Source organism: Salmo salar, chromosome ssa17 (genome assembly GCF_905237065.1).
Source record: "Salmo salar chromosome ssa17, Ssal_v3.1, whole genome shotgun sequence".
NCBI classification, from domain to species: Eukaryota; Metazoa; Chordata; class Actinopteri; order Salmoniformes; family Salmonidae; genus Salmo; species Salmo salar.
In genome coordinates this window covers 17,935,578-17,946,179 of record NC_059458.1, presented here as the reverse complement: position 1 = coordinate 17,946,179, position 10,602 = coordinate 17,935,578, and the positions used below count along the sequence as shown (strand labels likewise).

The 10,602-nt window shown below is 41.0% G+C and overlaps 2 protein-coding genes across 2 annotated transcripts; both read right to left on the bottom strand.

Annotated features, from left to right (window-relative positions):
- Nucleotides 1-1,987: 1,987 nt before the first annotated feature.
- Nucleotides 1,988-3,366, bottom strand: LOC106575310 (kelch-like protein 41b). The gene is made up of 3 exons (XM_045698591.1): nucleotides 3,150-3,366; nucleotides 2,821-2,967; nucleotides 1,988-2,406 (listed from the first exon to the last, which is right to left on the bottom strand). The coding sequence occupies exons 1-3, from the start codon at nucleotides 3,317-3,319 to the stop codon at nucleotides 2,295-2,297; spliced, it is 429 nt and encodes a 142-aa protein (XP_045554547.1). The 5' UTR covers nucleotides 3,320-3,366; the 3' UTR covers nucleotides 1,988-2,294.
- Nucleotides 3,367-4,846: 1,480 nt separating this feature from the next.
- Nucleotides 4,847-5,998, bottom strand: LOC106575335 (2-oxoglutarate receptor 1). Its single transcript, XM_014151819.2, has one exon. It carries the CDS (start codon nucleotides 5,996-5,998, stop codon nucleotides 5,120-5,122), a length of 879 nt encoding a protein of 292 aa, XP_014007294.2. The 3' UTR covers nucleotides 4,847-5,119.
- Nucleotides 5,999-10,602: the final 4,604 nt, after the last annotated feature.

Here is a 10,602-nt window from a genome sequence, read left to right as displayed (position 1 = left end):
GGACAACTACAAATACCTAAGTGTCTGGTTAGACTGTAAACTCTCCTTCCAGACTCACATTAAACATCTCCAATCCAAAATTAAATCTAGAATAGGCTTACTATTTCGCAACAAAGCATCCTTCACTCATGCTGTCAAACATACCCTGGTAAAACTGACCATCCTACCGATCCTCGACTTCGGCGACGTCATTTACAAAATAGCCTCCAACACTCTACTCAACAAATTGGATGCAGTCTATCACAGTGCCATCCGTTTTGTCACCAAAGCCCCATATACTACCCACCACTGCGACCTGTATGCTCTCGTTGGCTGGCCCTCACTTCATACTCGTCGCCAAACCCACTGGCTCCAGGTCACCTACAAGTCTCTGCTAGGTAAAGCCCCGCCTTATCTCAGCTCACAGGTCACCATAGCAGCACCCACCCGTAGCATGCCCTCCAGCAGGTATATCTCACTGGTCATCCCCAAAGCTAATTCTTCCTTTGGCCGCCTCTCCTTCCAGTTCTCTGCTGCCAATGACTGGAACGAACTGCAAAAATCTCTGAAGCTGGAGACTCTTACCTCCCTCACTAGCTTTAAGCACCAGCTGTCAGAGCAGCTCACAGATCATTGCACCTGTACATAGCTCATCTGTAAATAGCCCATCCAATGTACCTCATCCCAATACTGTATTTATTTATTTATCTTGCTCCTTTGCACCCCAGTATCTCTACTTGCACATTCATCTTCTGCACACCCTACCATTCCAGTGTTTAATTGCTATATTGTAATTACTTTGCCACCATGGCCTATTTATTGCCTTACCTCTCTTATCCTACCTCATTTGCACATGCTGTTTATAGATTTTTCTACTGTATTATTGATTGTATGTTTGTTTATTCCATGTGTAACTCTGTGTTGTTGTATGTGTCAAACTGCTTTGCTTTATCTTGGCCAGGTCGCAGTTGCAAATGAGAACTTTTAAAAAGTAGTATTTTACTGGAGTCTTTTACTTGTGTAATTTTCTATTAAGGTAAGACAATAGGTAATGTTACAGTGCAAGTTCAAATCATGAATGTAAAGGGTATAACGAGATAGTTATGATCTAGTGAAAATGCCCACATTTACAATAGCACAAAATATGCTCCTAAAATTCATGTGAATTGTTTCTAGAGTGTTGGTGTAATATTCACCTACATTTCATCTCTAGGACAGACTACGTAACATAGAGATTTCCAGTTCTGGGTCCCCAGGGGTGTAAAGTACTTAAGTAGAAATACTTTAAAGTACTACTTAAGTAGTTTTTGTGGGTATCTGTACTTTACTATTTATATTTTTGATAACTTTACCTTCACTGCATTCCTACAAGAACATAATACACTTTTTACTCCATACATTTTCCCTGCCACCCAAAATTACTCATTACATTTTGAATGCTTAGCAGGACAGGAAAATGGTCAAATTCACACACTTATCACGAGAACATCCCTAGTCATCCCTACTGCCTCTGCTCTGGCGGACTCACGAAAACCCAAATGCTTTGTTTGTAAATTATTTCAGAGTTTTGGAAAGTGCCACTGGCTATCTGTAAATAACAAAGAAAGAGAATTATACCATCTGGTTTGCGTAATATAAGGAATTTGAAGTGATTTATACTTTTACTAAGGTATGACAATAGGGTACTTTTTCCACCACTGTGGGTAACGGAGATCGACCTCCTGTATGTCAAACTTACTGTGGGAATCTACTGGGATCTACAGTGTTGGTATGACACATACTGTAGTGTACATTGTGTACGCATAATGCAGGACAGTTGTTTAAACCTGCCAATGAGTTGGTGTTTAACCTGTTAGTTTTTACTATACCAACCAGCTCACACCTATATTTAATTTCCTTATTTACCATATCTCGACCTGAATCTAGTTCTAGTAAAACATGTTTGCTATGGACAGACAGTAGTTTAAACTAAACTTAACTTACTCCAAATTCAAATCAACCATAACAGTAGTTTTTGAACAAATGTTTATTTTACAAAAAAGCTAGCTAAATACACATTGTGGGTTACTCTATAGAGAGGGAAACTAATATACTGATGCAGTCTTCACTGACGCAAAGTAGATGTTTTTATTGTACCGAAAATCCCCTGAGATCATAAAGAGACAAAAAGAAACTCAACACAAGAGTCCAGATTTGAGTTATCATGTGACGGTGACACCCCTCTATTACTGAAGTGGAAAGACTACCAAGAGAAGACGGTGGTAATCCGGGCAGACAGAGGGCATCATGGGGAATCATGACGGGGCAGCGAGGGTCTAGAGTTTGGGCATCTTGGCAGCATTGAGGCGCATGGATACGCAGGAGGAGCCAGCGGCGTAACGCATCTCCCTCAGCATCCCGCTCCATTCCTTCTTGTCCTCCTCGTACCTAACACAGGGAAAAGGAAGATACAGTGATGACCAAGACATTTACGTAATTTAGCTGACGCTCTTATCCAGAGCGACGTTGATTGTTTGTACAGTACCACTGACCAAGTAGGGTCCTCTTTCTTTTTTCATTTAGCTTTACCTTTATTTATTATCATACATTTATATAACAAATTATTATAATTGAACTAAGATGAATATGTTCTACTTTTTTGTTCACAGGAATGGAAATGTAAGCCATCTCAAATAACAAACCCACATCAAACAGGGCTGAACAATGTGAACTTGTGTTAGCTCACTGAGTTACTGCCTAGGCTTTAGCATAATGGGTTAACACAGTCCTGTTGTATTTATGAAGAAGACCTTGGTTCAAATCCTGGTTGATAACATAATAACATTAAAAGAGGGGACTTACTGCCAAACATCTGTGACCTCTGCGGGGACCACCTCCTTGTTGTCATTCTGGATGATGGTGAAGCCCCCCACGGCATACAGGGACCCCTCACTGCTCAGCAGGTTCACTGAGCTCCTCTCCTGGGGAAAGTCTGTGAACGTCTCCCATCTGCGAAACAAGGTGATTAGGGATGGCGTCAGGGGGACTCTTTATAATTAAGGCCATCCTGACTCAAGATGACTGATAACGTTTACCCTCCAGAAACAGCAAATGGTATTGTTATGGTGAATGATATTAAAAGGTGTAAAAAGGTCTTAAACTGATTTATCGCCAAAGAAAATGCTGCATACTTGTTTGTTCCAAAGTCGTAGACTTCAGATGCAGCAGTGAGGCCTTCCTCGTTGACTCCACCGGCCACCACGATCTTTCCGTTGTGAACGACGGCTCCGAACATGGCTCTGGCTGTCTTCATGGCAGCCAGCTCCCTCCACTCTGACTGCTTGTGGTTGTATACAAACATCGTGTTCAGGGCTTTGCTGCATGAGAGAATGATAGACAGGGTTGTCAGATCTCAGGAAATGTCCTTCTGGCAACAGTATAGAAAGACTGTGATGGATTTACAGTTACGGTTTGGATTCAATAAATGAGACATGTATCACAATACGTGCTCACATGAAGTGGAGGCTGTTGAGGGGAGGACAGCTCATAGTAATGGTATTTGATACCTTTCCATTGACTCCATTCCTGCCATTATTATGAGCCATCCTCCCCTCAGCAGCCTCCACTGCTCACATGAACACATTACATTATTTTCACTATGGTCACGTTTGAATAACTGTTTACTTAACCATATGTAGTTCCATAATGAAAATAAGGACTTCTACACTTGCTCTATGGTCTAGCATGCTCAGATCTTAGAATGATAGACTAAACAGCTGCAGCTCACACCATATCTTTAGCAAAACGCACGCACGCACGCACACACACACACACACACAAAAACGTCATTTTCTATTGTCGAGGGGACCTAAAATGTACTTCCATTCAAAATCTTATCTTCCCTACATAAGGAGCTTTTCAACAATGTTTACTGGAACGGTAGAGGGAGAGATTGAAAGGTTGACAAGAAACAAAAGCCAACAATCAATTGCAGCTAGAGACAGGAGGAACTTGTAACACACATAGGCCTACTCATTTATATTCATATTCAAGTTTCCATCCTAGCCTATCACTCGTCTTTATTGTTCTCATAGTGTTATGGTAGCAAGATACTGTACAGAGGTCTTTTTTACTGTCAGCGGGTTCACTCAAGTGTTTCTTTGCATTAGATACTTGCTTTCAGCTTTGAGTCTGAAGTGAGGTCTGGGCTCCCACAAGGTAGGGTGGACAGTGGACATTACCACCCTTTGATGTGGGATTCAGATAGTACAGCCTCAAATAAACATTTAAGCACCACTAATCTGACACTAGTTTGTTAGCTATTTGATACTATCAATTGATGAAATGAGTTGAAATGAAATTGGATGAATAATGTATTATAGTAAATAGCCTTCAGAGGAAAAGCAGGATTATACAGTTTATTGTCAGTTTACTTATTAGGAAGTGGTTCTGTGATTCTCGATAATTTAAGATGCAAAACAGACGTCACTTAACGTCAGGAAATCTTTCTGCCCAGCCACTCCTTTTCGCCCCTAGCCAACGTGTTTCTCGTTCCTAGACTCTAATTTCATTGTTGCTTGCGTTAAGTAGGTGAAAAATACACACCTGAGAGAGTGCCAACACTGGGTATAGAAGTGAAAACATTTGGTGTCTTAATCATATTGACATGTATCTGGTCCTGGGCCAAGTGTATCATGTTCTTGTTTCTCTCTCTCAAGTCATGCCAGAACAATGCATCAAATACCCACTGAGGCATGAGACGGATATTGGATTGTTAAATGTTGATTGTTAAACATTTATTTATAATGAAGTGATACGGCAATATCAATTAGACTATACAGTAGATATAAAGTCACTCATTACAAGTACGTAATATTTTTATAGAAACCACATCAATGTTGTAAACCTCATGTTGGCGTATAATAAAATCTGATAAAAGGTTTTCTATTTACAGGATCACAGTACAGTATATCGAATATTGTAGGACAATATATTGCCATGATAGTAATGTCCACACAGAATGAAACAGAACACTGGATTATATCTCATGTCCTTATTTCATGCCGTGGCTGCTGGCCTTTCGGCTGAAGCTGTGTTACTGGACTTACTGACGACAGCCAGGCTGAGTTTGAGGTGAGTCCTGAACTTGGTCCACCAGGGGCTACAGAGCCAGGTTAAAGAAGGTGTTGAACCCCGCTATGGGCCTGGACAGGATATAAGCGATATGGACCCAGTGCACCAGCATACATGACGACTCAGGCTTCCTCCTGGTGTCTACTCTTAGGATCCTCAGGACGTGGTACGGCAGGAAGCATACCACGAACACCACCAGGATCAGTACGTTGAGGCAGCGTGCCCGCACCCGGGGAGGGTTGTGGGTGTAGGGCCCCGTGGCTAGTTTATGGACCACACCGGCGTAACACACCACCACCACCACCAGGGGCAGCAGGTAGCCCAGCACGGTCAGCAGCCAACCGTACCACAACAGGACAGCCAGGTCGCCGCTAGCAAAGTCCAAACAGTGGGTCTTGTTGTTTTTAGTCTCCATGGTGATCATGGTGAGCATGGGCACGATCTCTACCACGGCTATAGCCCAGACCGCAGCGCATGCCAAGATACCCCACCTCTTCTGCTGCACCTGCGCCGCCCTCACAGGATGTGCCGCCACGACATATCGAAACACAGCCAAACAGGTGAGAAACAGTATTCTACCATATAGGTTAAACTGGGACCCGAAACGCAGAAAGCGACACATGAAGTCGCCCAGGTTCCAGGATTCACCGTTGTTGTAGTAGTAGACCATGAAAGGCAGACTCAGAACATACAGAAGATCCGTCAACGCCAGGTTGAACTTAATGATACTGCTGGACTTCCAGGGTCGTAGCTTGGCCAGGTAGATGGCGATGGCGGTGACATTACCCAGCAGCCCCACAACGAAAATGACACTGTACATGACGGGCAGGTAGTAGTGTTTCATTAGGTTGTCCACGTTGGTGCAGTTATCGTCGGATTTGTTCCCGCCGTAGATGATGCTAGACATGACCGTGATGTGAGTGTTGTTATAGGCCTAGAAGAGGAACCCAAGTAGAGACAGACAGTTATATAATTATATACAATACCAGTCAAAAGTTTGGACACACCTACTCATTCAAGGGTTTTTCTTTATTTTACTATTTTCTACATTGTAGAATAATTGTGAAGACATCAACACTATTAAATAACACATGGAATCATGTAGTAACCAAAAAAGTGTTAAACAAATCAAAATACATTTTATATTTCAGATTCTTCAAATTAGCCACACTTTGACAGCTTTGCACACTCTTGGCATTCTCTCAACTAGCTTCATGAGGTAGTCACCTGGAATGCATTTCAGGTGTGCCTTATTAAAAGTTCATTGGGGTATTTCTTTCCTTCTTAATGCGTTTGAGCCAAATAGTTGTGTGTGACAAGGTAGAGGTGGTAAACAGAAGATAGCCCTATTTGGCAAAAGCCCGAGTACAAGTTAATGTCAAAAACACCTCAAAAAGGCAAAGAGAAACGACAGTCCATCATTTCTTTAAGAAATGAAGGTCATTCAATTGGAAAATGTCAAGAACTTTTAAAGTTTCTTCAAGTGCAGTCACAAAAACCATCAAGCACTATGATGAAACTGGCTCTCATGAGGGCCGCCTCAGGAAAGGAAGACCCAGAGTTACCTCTGCTGCAGAGGATAAGTTCATTAGTTACCAGCCCAAATAAATACTTCAAAGAGTTCAAGTAACAGACACATCTAAACATCAACTGTTCAGAGGAGACTGTGTGAATCAGATGTTCATGGTCAAATATCTGCAAAGAAACCACTACTAAAGGACACCAATAATAATAAGAGACTTGCTTGGGCCAAGAAACACGAGCAATGGACATTAGACCGGTGGAAATCTGTCCTTTGGTCTGATGAGTCCACATTTCAGATGTATTTTTCCAACCCCGTGTCTTTGTGAGATGCAGAATAGGTGAACGGATGATCTCGGCATGTATTGTTTCCGCCGTGAAGCATGGAGGAGGTGGTGTGATGGTGTGGGGGGTGCTTTGCCGGTGACACTGTCTGTGATTTATTTAGAATTCAAGGCACACTTAAAATTTTGATGAAACTATCCAGGACTGTAGAACCCACCAACAGTAACTATCACTGCTTTTAGGCCTACTTCTACCACAGTCAACACTATTACTATTACTATTACTACTTCTAATACTGCTTCTGCTACTACTACTGCTACTACTACTAGTACTGCTACTGCTACTACTACTTCTACTTCTACTACTACTACTACTACTTCTACTGCTCCTACTACTTCTGCTACTACTACTGCTACTACTACTATTGCTACTGCTACTACTACTACTACTACTACTGCTCCTACTACTTCTGCTACTACTACTGCTACTACTAGTTGTACTACTATTACTACTACTACTACTGCTACTACTACTAGTACTACTACTACTACTTCTGCTACACTGCTAGTGCTACTACTACTACTACTTCTGCTACACTGCTAGTGCTACTACTACTACTACTACTGCTACTGCTACTACTAGTTGTACTACTATTACTACTACTAGTACTGCTACTGCTGCTACTACTACAACTACTATTTCTAAAACAGTCACTTACCCTCACCTTCTCAACACTAGCCTCTAACAATTCAACTTCTAAACTTATTATACTAATACTAATTCAAAATGATCATTTCTAGTTCCCTCTGGTCTCATTATCACAAAAGGTGTGAGACAGTCTCAGGATTGTCTGGCAGCTTACACAAACAAAAAAATCCACACCATGCCAGTGGAAAGTTTACATCTCAGGTCTGATTATTCCTTCTCATCTTGTTCCTTACTTTTCACTCAGCACTTCATGTATTCTTCCTTTCAGAAAATACTATGACATGTGGAGCCACCTAGTAAGTATGATCAACGCTAGACTAGAATTTTAAAAATCATCCTTAGAGTTTCTTTGAACAATACACATTGAGTCAGAAGCCCCATTTATACCTGGTTCTAACATGCGTCCTTTGTCCTGGTCTTGTCCATATTCTGATTGTGCCCACATTTTTAGACAGGTGTAGACGATTAAAAGATGCATTGTGATCTGATCATGATCAGATCTTCCTGACCACCTCCAGAGGTAGTCAGGGACCCAGTGTATTTGGATATTATCAATCAAGTATAAACAATCTGGATGGTCAAATAATTTAAATCATTATTATACCGGTCTCTATAATCATTGACAGGTAACACCATGTCTTAAAATAAATAAATACATATTATTTTGAAAGAATATCTGTCAAATAATCTGCATACTGGGAGGCACCAGTGAATCTGGTCACAATGCAGACACAGTGGATGGATAAGAGACACATTTTAATACTGTGTGTAGATGCAATGGCTACAATGTGGGCACATTCAGAATATGGATAACATCAGGACAAAAGACGCATGTTAGCACCAGGTGTAAACAAGGCTAGAGATACAGTTAGGGATATGGCAACTTACAGTCAGTCAGTCAGTCAGTCAGTCAGTCAGTCAGTCAGTGCTGTTCCCTCAGTCATCGATATCCTGTCTGAGACTTTCCTCCTCCTCTCTCTTATACATCAGCCACCTCTAGTCCCTCCTTTCAGCTACTTTAACCTCCTACAGCACTGTCTGGCCCCCACTACAGGAAAACACAAGCATGTCACGCACTGTGCCTTTGTTGGGCGTTACCTCATTGACTTCTGCATAGAACCCTTATGAAAAAATCATTCACATCCTATTTCAGCTGTATTTGACATGAAATTATTGAAAATATACGGGAAGTACAGTACTACTTCCTCTTCACTATGGGTACAGTACATCATTCCTGTGCAGCAGTTAAATAAAGGGAGGAATAGCGTGGAGTACATTGAGCTGCTATTCCCCCTCAGTTCTAGTGGTTTAGTGTTACTGTACTGTACTATGATGTCACATGTCCTGCATTTGGCATCAGCCTGCAGGTTGATATGCTTGATACATGTTAATGACAGACATTAGTGAACTAGAAATGGATGCCGGTGAAAACGGTCAAAAGCTGTGGTGGTTATAAGTATTTAGTAATGTTACAGTGCAAGTTCAAATCATGAATGTAAAGGGTATTTAGAGGTAGTTATGATCTAGTGAAAATGCCCGCATTTACAATAGTACAACATATGCTCCTAAAATTCATGTGGTGAATGTGGATTTATTTTTTCATTTTTTTGGTGTAAAGTTCACCTACATTTCATATCTAGGACAGACAGCGTAACATAGAGATTTCCAGTGCTGGGTTACCAGGGGTGTAAAGTACTTAATTAAAAATTATTTTAAGTACTACTTAAGTAGTTTTTGGGGGTATTTGTTCTTTGCTACTGCTAGTGCTACTACTACTACTAATACTGCTACTACTACTGCTACTGATGCTACTGCTAGTGCTACTACTACTACTACTGCAACTACTACTACTACTACAACTGCAACTGCTACTAATGCTACTGCTAGTACTACTACTACTACTACTGCTACTACTACTGCTACTGCTACTAATGCTACCGCTAGTGCTACTACTACTACTGCTACTACTACTGCAACTACTACTGCTACTACTACTAATACTGCTACTACTACTACTACTACTACTACTACTATTTCTAATACAGTCACTTACCCTCCATTTTTCAACACTAGCCTCTAAGAATTTCAACTTCTAAACTTCTTCTACTAACATAAAAATACTAATGAAAAATTACCCTTTCTACTTCCCTCTCCTCCCATTATCACAAAAGGTGTGAGACAGTCTCAGGATTGTCTGGCAGCTTACACAAACAAAAAAATCCACACCATGCCAGTGCAAAGTTTACACCTCAGGTCTGATTATTCCTTCTCATCTTGTTCCTTACTTTTTTACTCAGCACTTCATGTATTCTTCCTTTCAGAAAATACTGTAACATGTGGAGCCACCTAGTAAGTATGATCAACGCTAGACTAGAATTTAAAAAATCATCCTTAGAGTTTCTTTTAACTATACACATTGAGTCAGAAGCCCCATTTATACCTGGTTCAAACATGCGTCCTTTGTCCTGGTCTTGTCCATATTTTGATTGTGCCCACATTTTTAGACAGGTGTAGACGATTAAAAGATGCATTGTGATCTGATCATGATCAGATCTTCCTGACCACCTCCAGAGGTAGTCAGGGACCCAGTGTATTTGGATATTATCAATCAAGTATAAACAATCTGGATCGTCAAATAATTTAAATCATTATTATACCGGTCTCTATAATCATTGACAGGTAACACCATGTCTTAAAATAAATAAATACATATTATTTTGAAAGAACATCTGTCAAATAATCTGCATACTGGGAGGCACCAGTGAATCTGGTCACAATGCAGACACAGTGGATGGATAAGAGACACATTTTAATACTGTGTGTAGATGCAATGGCTACAATGTGGGCACATTCAGAATATGGATAACATCAGGACAAAAGACGCATGTTAGCACCAGGTGTAAACAGGGCTAGAGATACAGTTAGGGATATGGCAACTTACAGTCAGTCAGTCAGTCAGTCAGTCAGTCAGTCAGTGCTGTTCCCTCAGTCATCGAT

Coding starts and splice junctions, on each gene's coding strand:
- LOC106575310 (XM_045698591.1), bottom strand. CDS start 3,319: ATGTTTGTATACAACCACAAGCAGTCAGAGTGGAGGGAGCTGGCTGCC. Junction 2,968..3,149: donor TACGACTTTGGAACAAACAA/GTATGCAGCATT, acceptor CTTGTTTCGCAG/ATGGGAGACGTTCACAGACT. Junction 2,407..2,820: donor GAGGTCACAGATGTTTGGCA/GTAAGTCCCCTC, acceptor TCCCTGTGTTAG/GTACGAGGAGGACAAGAAGG.
- LOC106575335 (XM_014151819.2), bottom strand. CDS start 5,998: ATGTCTAGCATCATCTACGGCGGGAACAAATCCGACGATAACTGCACC.